This window comes from Lathamus discolor, chromosome Z (assembly GCF_037157495.1).
Source record: "Lathamus discolor isolate bLatDis1 chromosome Z, bLatDis1.hap1, whole genome shotgun sequence".
In the NCBI taxonomy this organism is placed as follows: Eukaryota; Metazoa; Chordata; class Aves; order Psittaciformes; family Psittacidae; genus Lathamus; species Lathamus discolor.
The window spans coordinates 74,383,509-74,409,842 of record NC_088909.1 but is presented as its reverse complement, the minus strand read 5'-3'; the positions used below and the strand labels follow the sequence as shown (position 1 = coordinate 74,409,842).

Below are 26,334 nucleotides of genomic sequence, written 5' to 3'. Positions count from 1 at the left end.
CTAAAGACCATACAGCCATTTCTCCAGATGATGATGCCAGGTGTTTGTCCTACACTGTGCTGGGAGACAATTACCTTGTGAGTGGGCAGCTGATGCAGTTGTCTGGCTCAGGTCCAATACACTTCTGACAGGATGCTTCACACAACTGACATTTTTGGGAATCATCAAGATATTCTCCTGGCAGAAAAAAAAAATTGTTTACTTCAGATCAACATCTCACAAAAAAAAAAAAAAAGGCAAAAAAAAAGCAAAAATCCAGTAATTCTTGTTCAGGTTAATGCTGTTTTTTTGCATCAGTTGAAGTAATGGGAAACTTTAAGACACAGAGACTTACATCAAAACCAGTGCTACCTAGGAGTATTCATTACCTAATGTCCTTTGGTGGAGCTGCAACATGCTCGTGATGGCAAACTGCAGCATAAAGAGTAGGCTTTCATGGGTGTGGGGTATGCTACATGAGGGAAGGACAGCTTCAGTTAGTCAGAGGCATGTTGGTTTTTCCCAAACCTCCAGCTATAGCTTCTCTTATCCTCCAAGGTTGCTGCTGGAAGACTCCACACTTAAAAAACTTAGGCTCTTGTTTAAGCTGAATGAAAATTTGGAGCCCAGGTGCCTGTTTGGACTTGAAAGAGATATGACTTGTTACCTTAAAACTGAGATAAGGATATAAATACTTCCAGTACTAAGTACTGTGACATCTAAGAGCAAAGTTTTCTTTATTATTCACTAAATATTAATTAAACTATTGGTAGAAACAGGTAAGCTATATGCTTCATAACTGTCGGAGCAGAAGTATTAATTAGGTAACTATCATGAGTACTATATCGGTGTGCAGCATTGTGTGGAGACAGTAAATTGGTTTATCATGCAGTTTTATAAAGCTCAAGGGTTGTTTTTTTTTAATGTCAATTTGTTATGGGAAAGTTTATTCTGAGCATCTATATTTGAAAGAATTGGCTGTTCATTCATTCATAAGTAATGGAAGAGGTTGGGCAGATACTCCTATATAATAAATATAAATAAATATCCATAAACCCTGAAGTTTATATGGATACTTCAATGTGGAGAAACTCTTTCCGCTTATTTACATTGCTGGAGGGAAAAGACATTTGGCAAATGTGGTGAGCTTTAAGAGTCAAAATACAAATGTGGAATGACTTGGTTTTGGTTTTCAGTTACAATGAGTTCCTTACATTGAAGAACAAATTCACTGTACAAGCAACTATTGCGGTAAGTGTAAAATGATGTAGGAAAGAAGCATATTCTAAAATACAGCAATTTACATTCTCTGTCCTTTGAGTTTTCTACTCCTTATCAATCTGTATTAACAAATTTTACAATAGTTGAAATCTCCGGTATGAGATGTAACCTAGGATAGTACTTATGCTTAAGGGGATGGGAACAGTATAGTTATAAAGGCATACCAACTGGAACGTCCAGCCAACAGTGGGAGAAAGCTGAGTTACACGAAATGTAGGTATAGATACAATTTTCATTTTGTAAAGGCTATGTGTCTCCTCAAGAAGGGAAAAAGGTAAAATGCAAGCCAAAAGCCAGTGACAGAGCCACATAAAACACAAAGACAGTGCTCCTCAGAGGCTGCTCTGGGATCAGTGCTAACTGGGAAGAAGCTCAGAACCAGGAGCAAATGAACAGTCTCTTGATGAGATCGGGGAAACAAGTATGTGTAAGCATACACACACATTTTTATTGTTCTCATTCTCCAAAAAACATTCAGTATATGTATGTATTTACATGCATTTATGTAACCCCACACATGCCCATATAGGTAAAACCTTGAATTGCATATTGTCATATGCATATTGACATATGAAAATTGACATAATTCAACGGAAGTGGTGTAGCTTTTTGGCACTGCAGCACTGTATCTTGTATGATAGATAACTTTATAAATGACTGATGATAAAAACATTATGAATTGTACAGCTCTTTGACACAGAATTCAGCAGGATTCTGAATTTATCCAGATATAACTGAGATAAAATGTTGTATTGAGGAATAACTATCACAATACAGAGTATTTATAATTCTCACTTACTAGTTAAAAAAGACCACAGCGTGCTGTCTGGTATGTTATCAGGCCATTGACAGATTTGTTTAATGTAGACCTCTTGAGCCTTTGCAATACTTATTCAGAGTGTATAACATGGAATGCCATGAGATTTTAAAATATAATTTAATACATATATATATATATACACACATGTATTTGGACAATACACAGCCATGAAAAAATGCAGTATCTGGAGTGTCTTCCTATTACAGGTCTGGTGGCTTTGTGCTTTATTATGCTGGCTTTATATCATCAGGGCAAAGTTATTAAATAAAGGCTTCTCTGATGCTGTTTTGTAATACATGTTAGAAAACTTTTTGTTTCTCCAGTCCTTCACTTTATTTGCCCTCACTGCCTCTGTGCTTATCCATCAGACCTGAGCTACTAATTCATACACCTCAGCTATGCCAAATCAAATCCTTCCCACATGGTAGAAGTGCTTAGTTTTAAAAGGTTTTTATTATTTCTTTGTTACGCCTTTCATTGGAAGTGCTGTAATTCATTTCAGCTGGGCTGGAGCAGTGCCAGGAAGACCAATTCTCTGCTTACTTTATCCTCCAAGCTGAAGCATTTTAAAGCGTACTATTATAAGAATGTGCACCAGAAAATACTTACATATCAGGCTGTCTGAACTGCAAGTCACATCTAAAACTGTAACTCTGTCACTAAATGTTAACAAAATAGTTTTTAGTGTATATTCATGGAGTTCACACTGAAAAGCAACTTTAAAGAAGACTTTTAAAGTATTCCACATGTTAGTTTAACTGTTTGCCGTAATTCCTTGTAGGCAAAATATTTCTTTACAAATCTTGATGGACAAATACTAGTTACCAAAGCCTCAACTTTCCTTTTTTTTTTTTTATTTTTTTTTTTTTAAATCTGTATTTAGATCTGTTGTCTGTCCAACACACATACAGGGGGAATACTCTCAGCAATTTGTCTCACAGAATCACAGAATCCCAGAATCCCAAGGGTTGGAAGGGACCTAAAAAGATCATCTAGTCCAACCCCCCTGCAAGAGCAGGGTAACCTACAGTACATCACACAGGAACTTGTCCAGGCGGGCCTTGAATATCTCCAGTGTAGGAGACTCCACAACCCCCCTGGGCAACCTGTTCCAGTGCTCTGTCACTCTTACAGTAAAGAAGTTCTTCCTGATGTTAACGTGGAACTTCCTATGTTCCAGTTTACACCCATTGCCCCTTGTCCTATCACTGGATATCACTGAAAAAAGCCTAGCTCCATCATCCTGACACCTACCCTTTACATATTTGTAAACATTGATGAGGTCACCCCTCAGTCTCCTCTTCTCCAAGCTAAAGAGACCCAGCTCCCTCAGCCTCTCCTCATAAGGGAGATGTTCCACTCCCTTAATCATCTTTGTGGCTCTGCGCTGGACTCCTTCAAGCAATTCCCTGTCCTTCTTGAACAGAGGGGCCCAGACAATGCTGTCATGTCAGGATCCTTCCATATTTAACCTTCATTTATATCTCAATTCTGTTACCTTGCTACCTTGTTTAAACAAAATCCAAACAAACAGGAACTGAAGGTATTATAGAAATATGGCTATGTTAACAGACATAATGCCTCATAATGGGAAGATTTTAATGCAAATTTTTTAATGTCCCTAAATGTCTTTAGTTGTATATGAAAACTGCACACTTGGGCTTAGTTCCTATCACTTCATATGATGCATTTTAAAATGAGGTAAGGACTATTACATCCCATTAAGGAGGAAGAAAAATTTAATTGCAGTAAGATTGACAAGTTAGGGTGTCATAGCAAACTAGAACTCTAGCCTGAGTCCCAGACTAGAGCATTGTCATAATTGCCAGGCCATTGCTATGTCCTTGCATAAGCAGAGTTAAGTGTACAGCTTAACTATTTTTAGTTAACTGTTTCTCTCCTGCTTTCCAAAAGCTGTGCCATTCGTTGACAGCACATGGTATTTCAGGAAACCAGTTGGATGAGGGTGTGAATATCCTAAGTTATGCATGGAGATACACAGTTTTGTGTGCTGGCACTCATAAACGAATCTTTTTCTTGTAGCCCTTCCATGAGACTTAGTCATTGCAAGTCATGTGTTCCTTCCCCATTTTTCTTAATCAAAACATCACATTATCTAATTTAAAAATGTTCATTGCTTATCTTCTATAGCACTGCCCCTGTGGCTTTTCTCTATTGTCAATGAAAAAATGACCTTATTCCTTTCCTTTTGCTCGTTTACTTTCATGGGAACCTGATATGGATTTTGTACTTGGGCTTTTGTATGTGTAATCCATGGGTTACAAAAGTTTTACAGAGCAGATAAAGAAACATTGATCAGAATTGTTTTTCATCAATAAGCAGCGAGGAGTGAAAGGATTTAGTCTTAAGGAACTCTATGTTTTTTCCATGTTTGGCCTTGATACATTTTGTTTTGGCTGGCTTGTGGGATCAGCCCCTTGAGTTTTGCTGAAGAAAAATTTATCCATAAAGCTTAAGGCCATACAGACTAGCCTGCTTATAACAAGCCATTAAAGTTCACCCTGAGGATTCCTCTTGAAGCTACTTCTTTGTTTAGCCCAAAACCTTAATGTTTGATAGATTACAGGTTCCTGAAATAATCTTGTCTCCATTTTAAAAATGTTAGGACATTTTATTTCCCCCCAAATTTTGGGCAGTCATACAAGATTTGAGCCTGGTTTCCAATTATTTGTCTACTTTCAGCTTTCATTCTCCTGCTAATTATTCTTCTCCACTCAGTCATTTTACACATTGACCAGATTTCTACCTTCCTATTTGGAAGTGCAGAAGGGATAAAGAAGATACCCTTCATGGGCAAAGCTTTTGGGTGTAAAATTTGAGATGATGAGAGGGATTCAGGTTTGGAAGTCTTCTTTCCAAAAGTGCTTTGGGCAGTGACAAACATGAAGGCTGAAATTAGGATGTTGGCTCCCAAGTCACTGAATCTCCCCCTTTTGCCAAGGGACAAGGCAGAAACTTAAAAATGGCTGAACATCTCTTCCCTGAACAGTAGCGTGTAGAGCTGAGTGTGATATAATGATTTTAGGATGAAAGACCCTTTTGTTGCAGGATTAGCTGAGATCACACAGAGCCTCAGGTTAGCTTTGATTGTGACAGGCAGGAGAGAGGCAACCGCCTTTATGAACCACACTATCTTACACAGCCCTCTATACTTTCCCCTGCAGAATAAAAATATTTACATTAGCCAAAGCTGGCTTTTTTGCTGACACAAAGGGATTTTCTCCCCCTCTTTATTATGTGTATTTCTTTCTTCATTTCTGTGTAGTATTTATACAATGGTTGTTTCAGAAACTCACTGAAGTCAGAGCCCTCGGGGGTACTGTGTGGGCATAAATAGACTCCAGAAAGACATTTTTTTAGCATTTAAAAAATTAGCTTTAAACCTCCATTTATACTATTATTATTTTTTTTAGCATTTTAAAAATAGCTTTTAAACCTCTGTAGGTACTAATGATGTGGATGCCTGGAAGTAAAAGCTGTCTGGGATCAGGGTTTTTCCCTGGCCTGTGTAAGCACAAAGGTTGGTGCCCGGCAAGGTTTTCAGCTCCTCACCTGGAGCCTGAAATTTGTTAGCATTTCCATGAGAAAGTGGGAAAGCGAATGGAGCAATCCTGAGCTGTATTGCTAACGCTGTTCTGTACCTTTCTCACTTCTAGGAGTTAGAAGTACCATGGCAGTCTCAAAATTTCAGACTGACAACGGAAAAAATCTACTTAGCCTCTCCATTCCTGAAGCTCCCCAACTGGAATTCTCCCTGTGTGATCTTGTAAAGCTTCAGATTTCTTGTGAAGCTCAGTGGCTGGGAATTTCATAAAGGGCAGTGGAATGGAGACACCTGAATCTCACTGAAAATACCTCATCGTGCTGATAGTAGTGATGTGGTACCAGGTAGTTTCCTGTGAAATACACAAAAGAAAGGTGGAGGCTGACTGTATACATTGAGTAAAGCTGGTGTTATTTGCACCTGGAGTACATTAAAGATAGAATCTTTCAATGCTGGAGGAAGACTCGTCATAATCCAGTGGCAACCAAGGTAGCGTGATGTCTCTCTCCTGTGTTTTTACAGCTAGAAGTATGTAATTTGTATACACAGGGCCTTTCCCTGTCGATGGGATTTCTGCAGTTTGATTTGGGTAGACCTAAACCTGAAATTGGAAGAAGGGCATGTCTCAGGGCAGTGTTTTAGTGGTGTTATCTGCCTTAAACAGAGAGACCCCTGCACATACTGTTTGTGCTGGAGATCTCCAAATTAATCAGGATGCGAAAACATATCTGCTGATCTACCGATTACTGGGCAGATTTCAGCAGGCAAACTATAGCCCCAACAAGATACAACGACACAGATTCATACTGCTAATCAAATACAATTTCTCTTTAGTTAGCGGAGATGAATATGTGCCTGAACGAAATCTGCCCAAAAGACACAAGCTTATCTCCTTGGAAGTAAAAAGCAGAAAAAAGAAGTCTTTAAATGAGAGGTACAATGGATTAAATTTGTGTTCGTATCTGTAACTCTTCAGCTAACTTGATACACTTATGCTGGTGATTTTTCCTTGCTTAAAATATCCCCTGTGTTGTCTTCACTATAAGCATTTCAGGAATAGTCAAGGTAACCTCTTGTCCTGGGTTCAGCACTAAACCAAGACACCTCTTTTCATGATTACCTTGCAAAGCACAATCTGGGTTGTTCCCTTTCACGATCATGCGTTCCACACTGAAGGTGCAGAAATAGGAAATGACACATAAATTCACATATGGCTACAGAGAGGCTTTGTGACACTGTTTGGCTATGTGAGCTCTTTGAACCCTCATTTTAGCATTCAGGGAGGCTGTGCTAAAGGCAGACCCCGTAATAGCACCATTTACACAACTTCAGTTCAGTATGACCCTGCTCTTGGAGTAAGAAGAGGGGCTACTTTATTTTGGCATGAATATTTGAGTTATTAATGTCTTTTGATTCAGTGGCATTGCACAGAATGGGCACATTAGCATGTTCACAAGCCCCATGGCTGGCAGCAATTGTGATCCATGGGGACAGGCAACGAGATGCTAGACTTTCTTTCTAACCCACATCTCAAAGAACATCTGCAGGCATCAGGAGGAGGGCAGTGGGCAGGCCAAGGACAATTGAAAATAGGATATGCAGCATTATCCTAATTGTAACTAAATCACATCAGTCATGCTCCAGTAAACATTCATTGGTATTACTGATTTTGCATGATGGAACCATTAATTTTCTTTGGGTAAATAAATATTCACTGCCTGTCAATGCTGTAGCTTCTCTGCCCCCAGGCTGATGGGAAAAATGAGTACTTTATCAGCTCACTGCGTAACACCATAAAGCCAAGATGTCTACTGTTTTGTGATGGGACTTTTTGCTTTGAGAAGTGATGTCGTTTTCCCAAAAGACCTTCAACAGATCCATCTCCCAAACATTGAGAAACACTGATAAATAAATGATTATACAAGGGGCATTCTTCTAAGCTGTGTCTTGCCCATCTTTGGCAGCAAATGCATGAGCTGCTCATAAAAAAAGATGTAACAAATCCCAGCCTTTGGTGTGGCACTGAGAGGCTGCATTGTTGCTTACTGGAATCACTTTTTTTTTTAAATGCTCACAGCCTTCTCACCACAATAAGCTCTCCCTTGAACACATTTCTCATGCTAGAAGTGAGAACTGGCTCCATTTTTATGCAACAAACATTGCTTTGTAATACAGAACGAAAGTCCTTCCAGCATCGTTTCATAGTGAATGTGGCTATTAAAATACAGGTCTGGGGTGGTGTCTGCAACCCTTGCATAGAAGGTGAATATTACTCTGGCAGTCTCTCTGGCTTTATCCTGAGGATTTCAGTACATTTTCCCTAGTGAGACCCAATGTTACTGTGCTCTGAGACCTCACAGGAATGTCCCAGGACTTAAACAGATCTGAATACTGTTTGCTCATCAGTATGGAACCAGTGGCGGAAATGCACCTGTTGGTTGCACTTAGAACTGGTTGGTTGCAATTCTAAGGTTCAGAGCTTATGTTGTTCTCATGGACACTGTGTTGCTACCCACAGTTCTTTAGTCCTTCTAATGAGGAGGATTTAAGCCCCAATACACTGCCATGACAGGTGGTAGTAAATAATCAGATAACCAATTTCATTAAAAATTGAAATCTCCCAAGATAGTTTAACCAAGCCAAACAGAAATCAGTTTTTCCCTTAAACAAAATCTTCATAAAAAATACATTTTCAACCTTTTTTCCTTCATACATTGAAACTACACAGTCTGAACAAGCTTGCACAAGTTGCTGGTGTAAATTTCTTTTTGATGAAAACTTGACTAGGATTTTTCCTTGTATGCTGTATAACTTTTTTCCTGCTTTTTTTAAAATACTATGCACAAACATCTAATGGCAGAACTTTTCTTGATTCATTCTGCACCAATGACATGACAATTGCATACCCAAGATAAACATAAAGCATGGTAATGGATCACAGACAAGTTATTGTTCTGCAAGTTGTACTGCAAATGGAAAGCTTTGACTCATACAAGTAGTCACTTTAATGTCTTTACAGGAAACTTGAATTTATAACAGGCCTTCTTACAGTCATTCAGTTCATTAAATAATTTCATTAAAAAGCAGCAGATAGTTACCTAAAGTGGCCACTAATACAAATAATGCTCTCTCTGGTTGTGATATGAGTATTAAGAAGATTAACTTGGTCATCATCAGTTACAAGTTGTATTTAGCGAAGGGTGAGACTGCTGTAATTAGCTCTAGTATCTCTGTCTATAGGCTTACTGTCTTCAAGGTTCATACAGTCATTACCTGACAATGTAGAACAAGCAGCAGCCCTATTACACAATATATTCAGTAGCAGGGGTTGCTCAGAATTTCACAGGCCGTTGCAAAGCTGCAATCCCAATGGAGACTGGGGTAGTCTGTAAGGTCTCATATGAAAATCTTAATTAGAAATCAGTGTTCTTCACAGAGGGGGAGCTTGCAAAGCCTCCCCAGAAAGACGCAGGATGTGCCAGTGTAGATTGGTGTGTGGGCAGGCAGGGTCTAAGCCAAGAGCTACAGAAGCTACTGGTCAGAAGCATAAGGTTTCCATCAACATATCTTGGCAGGTGTCTGATTTGCTGGTCCCACAACACTGGTGTGTGGCTGAGGTGGAGAGCTGCAGCTAGAAAGGGAGTAAAACTGTAATCCTATCACAGAAAAGGAAACACTTTCGTTATAAAATGAGGCCATCATACATCAGGCTTCTGCAGGATGTTCTGAAAGTCTGGGGCATGTTATTTTTTTTTTTTTCCTGGTTAAAAATAGTGGTAGCACATGTATGAGATTTCTTTTTTTTTTAATCAAACCTGTCATTGTCTTTGAGGAAAGAAGAGGTCTAGTTGGTGTCTAGTTTTCATTTAGATATAGAATTCCACAAGGATTCTCCTAAGAAGACACGAACTGAAAAATACTTTACCATGGACGTGATATGTCTTTACTAGAAGAGCATCTTCAATTTGTCACTGCTTTTTGATTTGTGATACAACTACACCAGAAATCAATTGACAAATTTGGACTGATGCCATCCACGGTCCTTTCAAAGATGGAGAAAAGTACTTTGTTTATACTTAGCAGATTCTGAACTTCCTAAAAAGATAACTCTTCTGCATGCCAACAAGTGTCAAATACTGAACTACTCACCATTGAATTAGAGAGGGATGATTGATTACGTAAGAAAACTCTGAAGCAGGGAACAAACTAGCTTCCTTCAATTGCAATGCTATTGCTGCAGTGATCCTCTGGCACAAGGACTAACTATAATGCTGCTTAACGAATTCTGCTTGCATCTGGCCACTGCTATTAAGGCATCATAAATAAAACCAATCAAAGAGTCTTAGCTGACACCAGAAAGTGCTGTTTATCAGTCTAAAACTCAGTTCTATGCTTACATGTCTATGAGACTTCACAGATCATTTACGGATACACCCTCTAGAGTACAGTTTGGCCAGAGCTGTAACAAGCTCTTTGTATGTGTCTTACTCAAAGAAGATGAAATCTTGACTATCAAAGACACCATGATTCATTGAATTTCTCGTAACAGTTAGAAGGTATGAGCTGAAAGAAGCCTTTCTATTGTATTGGTGTAAGGGTTAAGCCAACCTTTTTTGCAGGTGTGGTCTCACCAAACAACTGCTAAGAATGTGCCATCCCACGTTACTCCCAGGATTGACAGGGAAAATTAGAATGACCTAACGCCTTGTTTTGGAACCAATGGGGACAATAAGGTGTTTAAACCTGAAAGGTGTTTTCTTTCAGAAAATTCATTATATGGCCTCAATGAACCTCCTCAAAACGTCATCTGAATATATGACTTCTTGGGTAAGTTGCCACTTTGGTCTCCACTCAGGTCATGGGATGAAGTGGGAAATGAATGTGACCATCAGCTAATGCTGATGGAGGATCAGCTAACGCTGATGGATGAGTCTACATGGAGCCCTTTTGATCTACTGGCCAGGACAGACATCCTGCTGTTCTCAAGTGGTAGCCTGGGTTTGTGATCTGAGGTATACTGGATGTGAGTACTGGCACATGAACAGACATCAATATCCCACTGTGTAAATGACCATGTACGACAGCAAAGATGAAACCTTCCTCCTAAGGTGTCTGAGCCAGCAGGTAGTTATGCATTTCACTTTTCAACGCTAAGCATGTAAGAGGTTAGACTCATCACAAACTCTTACAGGTCAGAGGAAGCCGACGCTGCTACCCACTTGGGTTCAGATGTAGCTGTATTGCTACTACACTGAAGATGTCCTCCACAAAATCCAGACATTTGTGCAACTGTAAATCCACCACTTAAAAAAAAAAAAAAAAAGTCCACAATAAAATTAAACTCCCTTACCCTCCCAATTTGTTTCAATGAATTGCATGTAGTGATGTATACCGTAAAGCTACCTGTGCCCTTCAACAAAGGTATTTTACATATGGATTATCAACATGTTTTTCCAGACCAAAAGAACAGGAATTTAGGTTAATTTAATAAAAAAAATAAAATATGGAATAACATTGATTTTGGCCAATATCAATTACAACAGAACTACCCTATTTTACAAATAACAACTGATCATTTTACACATGTACAGTATTTTTCAGTGAAAATGAATTTGGATATAACAATGTGTCAGTTTTTTTAAAGAAAACAAAGTTTTTAATTTCTTCTCTATAGTAGTGTTAGAGACATTTGTAAGTATCCAAACAAATTCTTTACAATCCATTACATAATTAAATCTCAATTATGAATATATATTTATATATATAATATATAATATTAACTTAAACTTCAAAAGCATTATGTTCTAGTTAAACACGTTATACTGAGAAATGAGGCAGTACCAGACTAGTAGGTAAACTAGCACAAGTTGAATTCGTTCAGATTTGAATGTTTATCAGTAATTTTGTAACGGGCACCAAAGGAGGCTGGCTGGCCCCCTGTCATACCAAACTTAGTTGTAATAGTTTATCTGCTCTCTGCTAAAGGTGGCACATTATCTCTATAGGTTCGTATTAATTTGTTTGTAAAATTTCCACAGTCAGTTTTGATCCCCTTTATTTTCTAACATTTACATGCTTAAAGACCTTGCAATCCATTTTCTATTTATGTGTCCTGGAAAGATATCTGAAAAAGACACTTTGTATATTTTAAGTTTTATCCCCTGAAAACAGTATCTTCGCAATTAAATTTTATGTTTTCTCCTAAATGACTGTCTTTTGAACAGTATGCTAAGTTAAGCTGAAGATATATTAAACAGAAATTTGTACTGTCAGCCATGTGCCTGGGTAAAGATAGAAAGGCAGGAGCCAATTCTCTCACCACCGAGGATGGTTTTACAGTGAGGTAACCCCACTGGCCTCAGCAAGAGTATTCTTGCTAAAATTTCTATTGTGAGCAGTTAAAAGCAGATTCAGGCTTATCATGACACAACTGTTACACCAAGAGAATCACTCATTTATTGCCCTATATGTAATTATTCCTGGAGATGTATTTGGCACAATTATAAATCCAGTCCTGTAAACACATCCTGTCACAAATAGTCACACTGGCATATACATATGGGCACTATGAAATAGCTCCACATATCTGTATGATAATATCCCCTTTTTTCTGAAAGTTACAAGACAACAATAATTTATGAATACTTCTTACATGTTAGCAATGTTTTCTGACTTCCGAGAGTATACATTACTCTTGCTTATGCAAACCAAAAGAAGTAGTATCTTCTGAATTTGTTCACTACAGGAACAACTTCTTTTTTTTTTTTTTTTTTTTTAAGTTTATTTGAAATAGCTTTGACAATTTAAAAAAATAAAATAAAAATCCTAACGTATCTGTTAATAAGCTAGCTGTCTAAAAATGAAATCTATATGACCAAAACCACATTTTGGGCGAACATATATACATACTGCATGTGATACAAAAACCAGCACACAGCAGAGGAAGTAAGAAAGACATGTGTGCAGAAATGTTCACTTTCATTTCTTTAAATACTGTTACAAAAGGGGCAGAACTTAGTCCTGCAGCTAATGATGTTTTTGATCCCCTCAGGAACTCAAGTTCCCCCTGTCAATACACACAGCACAAAAAAGACTAATGCATACATTTTTCTATAGTTTAGTTTTAATCCATGTAAACTTGTGGTGTATTCTTAAAACACTCTTTAAACATCTCAAGGGGAAAGAAGCAGGAAAAAAAGGGAAGAAAAAGGACCTTCAAAAAACAGGAATAATCCTAAGGTTGACAGGAAATCAAATCATGAGTTAAATGTTAATTTTGGCATCAAATGCTTTGGTCACACAATACTGACTCTGTGATTCTGGATGCTCAGCTCTAGACACCCAGTTATGAAAGGTAGGCGTGTTGTAGTTTTTCCATTTAAGTTCCAACAAACAGTTCACCATCTCCCCAGACAAAGAGGCAGGGAGAGAGAGAGGTGGCTTTTTGTGGCTTTTTTTTTCTTTTTTTTTTCCTTTTTTCCTTTTTCAATAATACAGATTAATCTATAAGTCTACAGGAGCAGGAGGATGCTGGGAGGTGTCAGTTCACCCCTTGTGCGTACATGTTCTGCAACATAACTGCTGAAGCACTTTCCGCTGGCAGAGATTGTTCTTTTTCACCAGCATACAGAATCCTCCCTCGGCCCAGGACTCTTCCGTGGCTTCCAGGGGGCAGCAGCAAGAGAAGAAGGGGAGGTTGAAGGTTTGGAGAGCATGGCGTGTACAACGGAGGAAGGTTTAATTGGTCAGACAGGCAGATTTGGTTGAAGAGACCATTCAGGAGCAGGTAGCAAGTAGGAAATTTGGTCCATCAAAAGGAATTTCAGCCAACAGCATTTTTTTTTTTTTTTATTTTTTTCAGGAAGAGATATTGTGTGGTCCGAGAAGGAATGATTGGTATCCATTTGTGAAAAGGAAAAAAAGATTAGAAAGAGAATAATTAGAAAACAGTGATATTTACAGCAAAGAAATTTGTTCTCAATTGTTATGAATTAAAAGAATAAAACAGTCAAATCAAGAAAAAAGAATAAAACATTCTCAACAGAAATGAAATTCCTATAGTGTGAGTGACACTAGTAACCAGTGCTCTATTGTCAGGTAAAGAAATGAGGCCCTCTATGCTTTGTAAATTAACAGAAAACAATCTTCCAAACTTTCCTTGCCTATCTTAGTCTGTTGGGAACATGTACTGTATGGTGGGATCCTGTGCAGTGCATTGCAATTGCCTGAAGGCCCGCACACTGGTGTTTCCCTTTCATGGCAGCTGCACTTGAAGAATGGGAGAGACCACGGTGAGATGGGGTGTTGCCAGTTTTGGGCAACTACATTTATATCTGACTGACGTTGGAAGCGTACAAATGAGGACATATTTATCCAGCCTTATTAAAAGACCAAACTGGCACGCCAGATATCTGAACTGCAGAATTCAACTGCAACAATATTTTGAGATGGTGGTTAGTCAAAACACAGCCTTACACTTCCTCTTCATTTATCCATCTGTATCTCACCTTCTCTGGACTTGCTCTAGATTACAATGACATGAAAAGGCCCGTGACCAGTACCTGTAATGTAAGTATGAAAGACAGGATACTTTTCAAAGTTTGAAGGCCTGAATTCCAACAGGAGCTGCGAAGGTCCATGGAAACAAGGCTCGGACCTGCAGCCTTTTTTTTTTTTTTTCCTTTTAATGTCTTTGGTAAAACTCTTACTAAAGCCAGCAGAAATGAGCTGGAGCCAAGAGTCATTGTCAGCTTTTTGTACATCTGATGTCAGGTATCTTCCATATAGCTTAACACTGGACTTTGTTCTGGTATGATTTTCCTGTTGGATTGCACATGTTGGGCTGTATCTAGAAGCAATTCACATAGTAACATTTTTAGGGAAGCAAGATATTATCTAAATATCTCTGTAATGGTGGCATTTGAAAGGAATGAATATTAGTGAAAAATTGTGCCAATCATATGCAATAAGAATGCTGTCTTGATTGCCACAGAAAACTTTTCAGAGGAAAAGTGGAGATCTGAACTTTCTCTGAAGTTCAAATCTCCACCACAAATTGGGTGCTCCCTATTTCAGAATTCTTTTGTCCTCATTACCCTTTCACATAATTCAAGCAACACTACAGGTATTTAAAATCCTTTTTAATACCAGCATTTTCACAGTTTAAAGTGGAAAAATAGGTAATAGTGCTTCTATTGATACTACATCAGGGTCTTTAGATAAAAACCTTTTGAATGCAATGGCTTTTGAAAAACAGATAAGGAAGAAAAAGTAGGTTGTTGGCAGGGGGGAAATTATTTTAGGAAAATTCAGGTGAAGTGCATGTGACTAATCTTGTTAATACATGCAAATGTACCTTCCTCCTTTTCATAAGACTGAAAAAATTAAGAACTTATGTAGGCCTCAAATCAAGACTGTAACAAAATAAAAGAAATAGACCAAACCAACCCACACATGTAAAAGAAGATGGCAGTGGTAAAATGAATCTCTTCAGGTATTTTCACTCACCATCCTTGCATACTGTTCCCACCACGCAGACACCGGTGTCCAGGTTATAGCCGCTTGGACAGCTTGTACAGTTTCTGTCTCCTTGACCACTGCAATCCAAACAGCTGGCATCACATCTGAAAGACGGTGACAGGAGTTGGTCTTGTGGTCTCATCATAGGAACCCTCTTCTGTATTGCAAAGGGCTTGTTTCTAAACATATCAACTGCTCTATTAATAATGAAAAGTCATTAACTACCCCTGCTTCTTTCCTCAAACCACTTTTTACTAAATGGCTGTATTATTCTAGTATTCTGGAACTATGCAGACGTACTCAACAAAAGCATTAAGCTGATCGTGCACACAAACGCCAGCAAGACATGAGCTAAAGCTACAGGATAGAAACAGCTGACCTGCTGCCCAGTCTTTTTCATCAGCCTTCTGCTTCCATCATATTTTCACTGGAAGTAAAACTATAACACAGGGTGATTCCCTTCCTGTCGTGAACTCAATGTGAATGAATAATAAGTGATTCCAAAGGGCAACAAATGGTATTTGTTTAATAAAGAATGGAATGGAAAAAATGTCCTTTCCTTCCACAGCTCAGCCCTGTCCAAGATTTATCCACACATTTGTACACAGAGCCAGGTGAACAATTCTGGATAGCAGTCTGGTGATATACTTGTGCCATGTTTGTGGAATGGTCCCTATATATAATGATTAACTTGTAATAACTCCCACTATTTTGACTATTTTTGTTATTACTCAGAAATGCAGATTTATAAATATAAAACATGCCTAAGCATATCTACATATATTCTGACTACAGGTTCCTTTAAAGTGAAGGGCACACATGTATGCATAAGAAAAACACTTTTAGAAGACCTGCATGAATATAACTGTAAAAGATCAAACCCCAAGCCAAAACAAACAGTCTTCCTTCATTTGCATAGCATGCAATAGATTTTTTTTTAATTTTTTTAAGCCAGGAGTGGTGTTATGTTCTCATAAGCATTATCTTCTTCAACACAGGAATAGCTAATATACTGCCAAACATCGGACACATATAGTAGCCACTGATCATACCTCCTGCAGCTTTTGTATCCACTTTCAGTAGAGTGATCAAGGTAATAACCACTACTACAGGACTGCACACATCTTCCATCTTCCATAAAATAACCTTGTGTGCAGTTTATACAGGCATCTACTCCAGCACCTTAAACCAGAGAGAAAATATACTGTATTACTGGCTAGTTCCTCTTACTGCCTAACAGACACCACCTTTAATAGTGGCAAAACCTTATAACTTTAGAGACCGTATTTTTACCTGCCTTTCTTTCAAATAGCAGCATCAAGCAATAAAGGTATGTGACCTGAATAAACAACTACATAATTTCAGCATATCTTTTTCTGAAAGAAATGGCTGTTGGTAGTTCTGAAGGTCACACAAAATATATCAGTCATTATTATATCCCAGAAAGAAAATGGAGGGCATTACTGGAAATCAGAATAAACTCTACTAACGGCAGGGGGAGGGAGGAGAAAGGTAAAAAATTAGAAAAAAAAAGAAAAGCTTTTATACACATTTTGAATTAGAAAACTTAGATTTTCATGTTAGCCCGAGGAAGTCTGCTGTATTTAAAATATATGCAAGAACTGTCAAGAGAATTAAGCTTTTACACGTAAACAATCCTGTTAAACTGTAAGTGTGATGTAGTAGAATATAATCAGAGCTAGAAACATAGAGGAAAGGAAATGATGCAGATAAATGTCAGTGGTGTACCTGCACATGTCGCACAGGAACGGTGACATGGTTCACATTCTTTACCATTATGGTATTTTCCTTCTTCACAGCGGATAGCACATTTAGTGCCATGCAAACTATTATAAAAAGGAAAAAAGGACAGTGTTTCGGCAGATAACAGCAACAGAGGACAACAAGGTCATGCACAAATCAGTAACTGTCTTTTAATAAAAGAATAACCAGATTCCTTCATTGGTAGTATTTTATGAATTTAGAGACAACAATCTTACAAACTTTTTGTAAATACTACCAAGTATTAGGGGACAGGAAGAAAATGAACAATACCAAAAATTCCATTACCCACAAGGAATTTCTCACAGGGTCAGCATCACTGTATTAAAAAAGTAATACTAAGGGACTTGTTTACAAGATCTCATGCTTCTCTTGAAAAGACCTGCAGCATTTCCTGACGTTATGCTACCGCACAGGTTAAGAACCGGTTCACAGTGAAGTGAATCACCGCCTCTTTCTGCAATAGCAGTTTCCTTTGAAACCTCCTAACTGAATGCCAGTTCAGCGTGGCTGGGGAGATTTGTCAAGATTACAGTTGGAGGTGTTCTCCCTGAGGGCACTTTTAAGAGAGCAGAAAAAAGAGTGAGCAACAGAAAAAAAGAAATAGCATAAAGAATCACATTTCCTCTCTAAGTAGCTGTTTATGCTTTTCATGCTACAAGGTGCCTACAGCAGTTTGCTATTGGGGTTTATGGTTGTTTTGTTGTGTTGCGTTTTTTTTTCCCCCTTAAGATAGGACTTTTCTCCCACGTTTGCCATCTTCTGTGGAACTTCAGCTTTCATCCAATTTCTTTCTCTAAATATGCTCTTCAGCTCTGGGGATTGCTACCTTGAGTGAGTGAAAATCCTGTTTTACAGACTGAATCCAGCAAACGTGTGCTCAGCACCACTGGAAATTTTCAAGAATGTATATGGTCCCAATTTAGAAAAAGAAAATAAAAATAAATAAATTAGCCATTCAACACATCTAACAACTCCTGCTTGCTTTTTGTTTTTCCCCAGTCACACATCTCAAAGTGCTTTACAAGGCAGGTAGCACTATCAGGTTTTTACACATGGAAGAACTAATAATTTGCCCATGTTTATTTAATGGGCCAGTAACAGAACCAGAACTGGAATCCAGGTCTCCCAAGACCTGCACAGGGCTGTGACCACTAGATAATTCTGTCAAGAAAATGAAGCAAATTTCAAACAACTAGGGAGCATGAAATGATTGTTCTGCAAGGCTGCCCTTATCTGGCAAACCCACACAGATGTGTTTTTCCAAAACGTTACTAAAAATCAATCTCAGTTTGCTAATATTGCTCAAGAAAACATTAAGTTTGGGTTAATTTGTTTTTTTGGGGGTTTTTAATGTTCTGATTTCTCCTCACAGTGAATAGACTTGTCTGCTTTCTTCACTGGTGCTACAAACTGCTTTTTGTGTTAACGGATAGGGAAAGTCAGTTTCTAGGAGATGAAGAAAATGTGGGCATAACTTTTCTATAGCGACTGTGTCCTATAAGGTCCCAAACTATGTCATCTTTGGTCTCCTGGCATATTTTCTCATTGCAGGAACTTCTAGACAGCTAATTAACTGATTAGATTTTGCAGTTACACAGAAGGTCATGCTGAGTGTATTAAAATTCTCCAAAATCTTAACATGACCTGCAAATTAATTAACATTTTAAAAGGGAAGCAGATACTCGCATTTCACAGAAGTATGAATAGACCAATGTTCTGATCTGATCCATGCTTTCCTTCTGATTAGATCACATTTCCTTTTCAACAGGTCACTTTTAAAAAAAGTAGATATTCATAACAAAACTTGTGCAGGCACTTGGAAAATGTAGATGCAACATAAACACACAGAAATGAGAATTCCTTTACAAAATGTAAAGGAATTCAGCTATCGATGTCCTAGAGGCAAACAACATTCAGCTTTTACTAAGAGATGAAAATCCACTTTGATGGAAGGTAAAAGCCCCACATTAAAACGTTTGCAGAACGCTCATATTCTGCAAGAAGAACTACAGCCCCCTACAGATACTGAATACTGACTTCATATTTTTTGTGGCATAAAGCCAGCATTCATTCCCTCATGAATTTTACAAGATTTCTGGCCTTTGCTGCTTGGATCAAAAGGTCCTTCATTCATAAAGGAGCTTGAAATGTGTACTGCTGCTTTGTAGGTTTTACCTATCAGTTTCAAGAATGATTAAGTCCTCCTATGAAGAAAAAATACCCACTGCTGTTTAAAATATGTGCACACTAAACTGTAATAGAATTGAGCCTGAGGTACTTGAGATAAGTGAATGACTGGATGTCGGAAGAAATACAATATAGATAAGAAAATACTTTCAAACCATCACAGGAATGAATCAGAAAGATCAATATGATTTATCAGCTTTACTGCTAAAATAATGCTTGACTGTAGGTCAGAAAAGTGAAGGAGCCAGCCTGCCACATGACTGTGCTTTTTATTTCACCTAAAATGAAAGACCCTCTAAAAACCTGTTGTTAGCCAAGCTGGCACGAAGTAGTGGAAGAAAACACTATATTACAAACTGAACATTGATGAAACACATGAAATGAGGGCCATTCAAGGTTAAATAGCTATCTGATGTTCTTCATTGTGTATTCACAACCTTGTAGACCTCTTCAGGTATGGTGTTTAGCAACATCCATCATTTCCTTACCTTAGGCCATGTTTGCATTCTGTGCAGATTTGGTATTCAACACATGTCTTACAGTTTTCACTACATTTTCGGCAAACAATCTTATCTACAAAGGAAAAAAGATAACAGCCCAGAAAACCTTGGTCATTTTAATAAAACTATATGGATATATTATTACACAACTTACTACTTTCTAGCTTGACATCAGGAAAGGAAACAGCAAGCTAGACTAGAGTAGCTAAATTCTGCCTATCATTAGCTTTTCCCATCAAACATCAAATGGTTTAATCTATTTCTAGACATTTGAAGTTATAGGTGTACCTTGAGAAAGATGTTCTGAGGTCATTAAAAATCTTTATAAACATTAAAAAATTTAGACTATTTATAATATGGACTTAAATCATCTTTTCATATAGCAGTGATATGCAGAAATGATTGCCTGTGTTCCAAAGACCATCCTGCAATTTCCCTTTTACACTTCCCATTCAAGCAGCCTGTCCTGTGTTCGTGATTTGGAACTGAAAGATGCACCTGCATGAACAGGTCTGATCTTAACACAGTCAACACATAAATTACTTAACACCTGCCTTTTCATGTCAAGAGCTCCCTATTTTAAAAGATCTCTCTCTCTTCGGACCTGCTCTCTTTTGAGATGCAGTGCCATGTACCTTTCTGAGTAGAAAAATCTGATGTTCCCATTTAATCCTAAATTTTCATCTGTGCCTCTTAACTGGGTGTAAAGGAATTCCCTTTACTGTAGTTTTCATGCAGTGAAAAATGGAAGAATTAAATTAGTACCTGTTTTTACTAATTCTCAGAAATGAACACACAGCTTCATGATGCAGAAAACAAAAGGTTAGGTACCTAGATGAACAAAGCTCCTGAGCATATATTTATCTTCTACCAATGTGGCCAAAGTCATTGCAGTTTTAAGCACATGTTTGAATATATGTCTAACTGCTTTTGCTAGTCAAAGCTGAAAATTAAACATGGGCAGTCTACTTGGCAATCACAGGAGAAAACTGAAGGCAGCTGTCTCACATGGCAGAGGATTACTGCTCTTGGGTCATTACATCACTGCAGGTATGTAGGTCTGTCAAAAACATTAACTGCAACAACATTTTGCATCTAAGGAGCCTATTTTAATTAGAATTCCAGATCAGTACCCATGGTCGATTCTGCAGCTCTCTCTTCTACCTGACACCATGTCATTTGAATTTAGAGAAATAGAGAATGCTTCATGTTCAGAATGTGCATGCTGCCTGACCCTTTCTGGAGTAGTGACAACCTGCTCTGTCCTGCAGCTGACTTGCTCTTGAACTGCCCTCCTTCTGCTACTGTGCCATTAAGCATGTTTTTTAAAATAAAGGAAGATTTTTGAGCAGATTCTTTATCACACCTGGCAACAATTTAATAAGAGGAATAAAATAAGAGATAGATGAATCACCATACACTTTTCCTGCTCGTAAGTATTCCAGCAACATCCCCAGATCAAATTCTGTAGCCACAGTAAAGAAACAACAAGAAATACTAACTCTTATCCAGGTAAAACCCATCAGGGCAGTTGGTAATACAGCTATTGGTTACTTCATTCAGGTAGTACCCAGATTTACAAGTCATGCATTGGTCACTATGGCCTCCAACACAGGTTTCACAGTTGGGTGAGCATTTTTTACAGCGCTTCTTGTCTGCATTGTAGTGACCAGGTGGGCAGGTTGAAACACAGATCCTGCAGACAGCGGTGAAGAGAAGGCAGAGTCGTTAATGAAATAACCTGCCACTACATTCCTGGACCATGACTGCCAAGCAGAAATATCTCTCAGCATTACCGCTTTTCTAATGATCATGTGTTTATTAAGATGTAACCCTCCGAAGTATTGCATTAAGCTGCCTCTTCCATCTATTTCTCTACTAAATATGCTATCTCACTGGCAAATGCCTTGTCAGACAGTCATACAATACCATTTTTAAGCATCTACATTTCTTCCTATCTTGTTCAATCACAGAAGCTGTAGTAGTTATCACAGTTTTATATATATATACATATACAGTTTCATGAAAAAATAATCAAGACATGGGAAAGAATAAGAGAAGAGCGTTTGAAGGCTGCACTTTAACTAATGATTAACTGGGGTTTTGTTTTCAACTCATGAGAAAAATTGTCAAATTCATTGGCCAATGAATTATCCATGGCTGCATCAAATAGAAGAGGAAAGGAACTTAGGCTATGTATCAAGAAATCTATGAAGTAAAGATATTTTTCTTTTGGCCTTACCGCGTGTTGTTCTTAGATTTGTAGTAGTAGTGCAGACAGTCAGTACAATGATCTGGTCCTGGCCCATCACACCCTACTTTACTGCATTCTGCATTGCAGGGACCTGTAACAAAACCAGACACGGGGAAAAGGGATTAAAACTTTTCATTTAGTACTTACCACCCTTAAAACATATTATTTTAATGTATAATGCAATCACTTTGTTTCCCTGTTTGATGTGAATTCCAAACAGAAATTTGGCAGCACCAAAAAGAGATTTTTGGTATGAAAAGACCTTGCAAATCCTGGTCTCAGTATTTACTAACACGGATTTATGATTTCTAGCAAGTGTGTCATTCTCCATGGAATCTATCACAGAATCTATTTCTGGATCCAAACAGATGCTTTCCTATTAAGTAACAAATCATTCTGAATTTCATTCAGAAATGTGCAAGGGCTTCTGTTTCATAATGAGGAATTATTAGCAAAATCACTTAAAACAAGCAGGTCAACATAAACGATGAACAATATGATTGGTGGCTACCACTCTGGTTACCAACTGGACAACAACTGGTTCAAGTGGCTACCACAACCCAACTGAACCAGGCACAAAGGCGTAGATGTGATTTCCTCTGAGTTGCTACATGCTGCAAAACCTTAGCTATTACTTGTTGATTAGCAAGTCTTCCATCTCATGTTGGACTTGATAATCCATGTATCCCTTTCAACTCAATATATTCTATGATTCTAAGTTCACAGTTTTCAAATAGGTCCTTTCTGCTCTGCAAGGAGAAAACCATCAACTCCTGCCTTTATGCAGACGAACAAAACCCATGGGTGAAGTTGTAACTTTCAGGATCACCGCTCTCTCATGAATGAAACGTCTTGAGTTTGACAGCCACCTTGAAATTTATCCTAACATCAGGTAAACTTGAAATAAAGTGAGTTTGCTTCATACAAAAACTTCAGAAGTTAGTGACATTTGCAGCACAGAAAGCAGTATTTCATCACCTACCACAACAGAGTTCAGCAGTTCTTAATCTAAATCGGAACTGTGGGTCTGACATACTGTGCAGGAGACTAATAACAGAAACTTCTAAATTGAACTTTGTCCTGCTGTTTACTTACCAGAGCAATACTTCAGATTCATCAGCCCTAACCATCTACACGATGCTTCTCATGTTGGAATACATATAGGAAACTACCAACTTGACATACTTTGCAGTGCCAAAAATCTAGTTCTATTAAAGACTAATGGTAAGGTTGACAAAATTCTGTAGGGATGACTAAGAAACAATACAGATGTAGAAGATATGTTCTTCATATACACATTTGATATACGTATATGACTATACTGTATATATGAATATATTGTATATATATGAATGTATATTTTTATATACTTCTATGAAAAGCAGTGCATTCTTCATAGTATATTAAATGCAGCTTAAAAAATATGTAGCTCTATGCTTACAAAGTCATACTGATAAAATGACAATATCTAACTTTAAATTATGAAACAAATAGTTCTAACCTTAAATTAAGAATCCAGTTCGCATATATTATATATATGCTGAGTCTCAGGGCACTCCTTCGACCCACTACATATTCTGTGAAGGCACAATCAGAGTAATAGAATGTACACACCTGAATAGTCATCTGTTCCATAATCTTCTGTAGGGTCCTCAACTGGACTAGAGCGCACTCTTTCCACTTTTGGAAAATCATTTCTTGGTGAGTAAGGCTGGATTGATGTTCCATACAGTACCAAGGACCACTCTTTCAATTTGCCTAGAAGCATTTAAAATCTATTTTTAGAAACCATTTAGCTTTTTTGTGTGTTACAAAACCATATCTCTTGTTAACATGATTTTGTGAGCATGTATGGAAAACACTTTTCAAGTAAGTGCCTTAGATAGTATAATCGCTGCTTCACTATAAACTGAGAAAGCACACTTTCTTCAATCAGATTTTTACATGGTATCTTCATTGTGCTCTGGCTTGTTGTAGGTCTAGTAAAAAGTTTGCACCATGGGCTGAACTCAATATAAACAATAAACACACTCTTTGGCCATACAGTTATTTGGAAAATGTATATGGTTTTCAACTGGTGAACAAGAAACAGCTTCATTTAAAATCTCCGTGGAAGTACATGAGTGTCCCCTCCCAAACCAGCATAATTTCTTATTTATTTTGGCAGATATATCACTGCATTTTCTGTATTCATCACTAATATTTTATCCTCACGCTACTTGAGTGAAGAAATAAAAGAAATGGTTGCCTACATGGAGCATTATCTGACTTTTTGGCAAGTTTTTTTGTGGGAAGAATGAAAAATTAAATATCTATCAAGCCATCAGTTCACGCTGCCTCCTACCAAGTGCGAATTTCCAGTTCCTACCTTTCTGTCTATACTATCTAGTGAAGATAAATCTTCCTCTTTTTTTTTTATTTTAATGACACTCAATAATTTGAGCTTCCATACTGTTTGCTTGGACCTTTTCAAGCTGCGCAAGCAAACTACTTTGACCCTTACAAGTGATTTCTTGTATTTTTCCCAATGTCATTTGGTATCATCCATTGACATGACCAAGGCAATAAAATGTCTCTGCTTTTACATTCATCCTTCAAGCAGTAAGCAACAACAAGCAAAACTACTACCTGACAGATGATAGCCCAACTCTTTTAGGTGGCTTATACTGGGCATAAAGACAGGAATCTGTTTTGTCTCTGTCTCATGCCAAATCAATTTTATCTTTCTGGGACAGAAATTTCTACATTTCACTTGAAACCTTCTCTGCTCTATCCTCAGTTGTTGAGAAAAAACTATAGGCAAGAGGCTGTGTCACAAGACAGTTGTTTCACACAGCAGCTTTCAACTTTTCACAGCTACATCAAACCATTACTGTTTTTAAAGAGACATTCAATCTTGATTTAAAAAATTAACTGATGAAGAGTCTACTATATCTACTGCCAAACTAGTGCCTGATTACCTTGGCTGTAAACCTGCATGCACTGTATTTTTGATTTATCTTTTCCTGCCTCTAGTGCACAGCCTCTTTAGCCACCACTAGGTTAAAAATGCCCAAATCACATATTTTCTTCCTGTATAGACACGTGGTGATCAAGCTACCTCTCAATGTTCTTTAGAGTGATTCGGCTGGGTCCTTCAGGGCACTTTTCTTTTTAGGAAATTAAGTCACACAGGGAGTTCATTTTTAACCAGATACGCAGTCATATCTACAGGCTTTTTGAAGTGCTGCTTCTCCACGTACAGCTTCTATCCTTCTTATGTTTTAATCCACTTCTACAGCATACAGACCATGATATATTGTATGCAATCAAACAAAACAAGTGTTTTGCTAAGTCATTCAGATCTTTTCATCCTTGTCACTATTATGCTCTGAAGATCACTAAACTAAGGCTTGATTTTAGACTTCATTCAGAACATTGGTAAAAATACTGCACACTAGAAGAAAAAGGGTATTTGCAAGGACCCACTGAAAATAACACAGATAAAGATGCTGCTCAGGCACAGCGTATTTTGTCCAGGCTTCATACTCTTGGAAGGGTTTGTACTAACGTTACTGCAAGAAGAACTGGTGCAAAAGGGCAGCAAAATAGGGGAATACTGCAGGGTCTTTCAGAAGATTAGATGCCTTTTAAGAATGGTTCAATAAATAAAGGGGAAAAATTCATGTAACTTGCCAGCAAATAAATGAAGTCTGCCTCAAGGCAGGTTTAATTTGCACAATGAAAATATTTCAATAACTAAGTATATATACTTATACTTCTATAACGAATAAACAAAGTGTGCACACTTGAGCCAAAATCTTTCCCCATTTCTGGCTGATTCCATCATTTACCTAGGCTATAATAATTCTTTACTCTGCTTGTATTTAGTATGTAACAGAGCTCCGATACTGTATATAGGAGAAAGAGTGTATCACAGTGTTTCACAGAAAGCACATGTCCACCTCCATAAACTCTACAGAATTAAGTGCAGAAATCACATGCACTACTTTTATGAACTGAACCCTGAATTTTTTTACAGGTAACAGATGTGGCATTACCTTGCCAATGTAGGGATATGATGACATGTTGGCTCTTTGTTCTCAATTTGATTACAGGAAAACTGCAGCCCCTAATTATAAGACCTTTCAATAGCTAAACAAACACATGCACTCAATAGAAAAAAGAAACAGGCATGACGGTGATATCACTGATAAACTGCAGGCTATGGTGATAAACTACTGAGGCAGCATAAATTGTGTTTAAGCACCTTTTGTTAACTCAGCGAGATGACTAACCCCAACATACCAAAACAGCAGAGTTTATCTACCACTAATAAATGGTAGGCACTCTCAGATCTTTCTGAACAGAAGTGTTACTGGACAGTTTCCATCACAGGGCTCTAGAAATTCCGGGCACATATTACTAGATAGTATACAGTGATCCAGGATCCAAATACAACCAC

The 26,334-nt window shown here is 37.8% G+C and overlaps 2 protein-coding genes across 4 annotated transcripts in view; one reads left to right on the top strand and one right to left on the bottom strand.

Annotated features, from left to right (window-relative positions):
- LOC136005741 (riboflavin kinase-like) overlaps positions 1–13,636 on the top strand; it is a 77,954-nt gene extending 64,318 nt beyond the window's left edge. The window contains exons 6-7 of the transcript XR_010608868.1: positions 10,265–10,472; positions 13,507–13,636. The gene's annotated coding sequence lies outside the window, so the exon portion shown is untranslated. The remainder of the gene's footprint in view (positions 1–10,264; positions 10,473–13,506) is intronic.
- PCSK5 (proprotein convertase subtilisin/kexin type 5) overlaps positions 1–26,334 on the bottom strand; it is a 257,979-nt gene that overhangs the window by 52,312 nt on the left and 179,333 nt on the right. For 2 of the 3 annotated variants that reach the window (XM_065663504.1, XM_065663505.1), the window contains exons 14-21: positions 23,505–23,648; positions 21,879–21,981; positions 21,139–21,332; positions 19,625–19,709; positions 16,914–17,011; positions 16,217–16,346; positions 15,153–15,268; positions 75–177 (exon numbers count right to left, since the gene is read on the bottom strand). In XM_065663504.1, the coding sequence (XP_065519576.1) occupies positions 75–177; positions 15,153–15,268; positions 16,217–16,346; positions 16,914–17,011; positions 19,625–19,709; positions 21,139–21,332; positions 21,879–21,981; positions 23,505–23,648 (973 nt within the window). Of the gene's footprint in view, positions 1–74; positions 178–12,750; positions 13,307–15,152; positions 15,269–16,216; positions 16,347–16,913; positions 17,012–19,624; positions 19,710–21,138; positions 21,333–21,878; positions 21,982–23,504; positions 23,649–26,334 lie in introns of those variants that run through there. The other variant, XM_065663506.1, reaches the window with a different exon arrangement.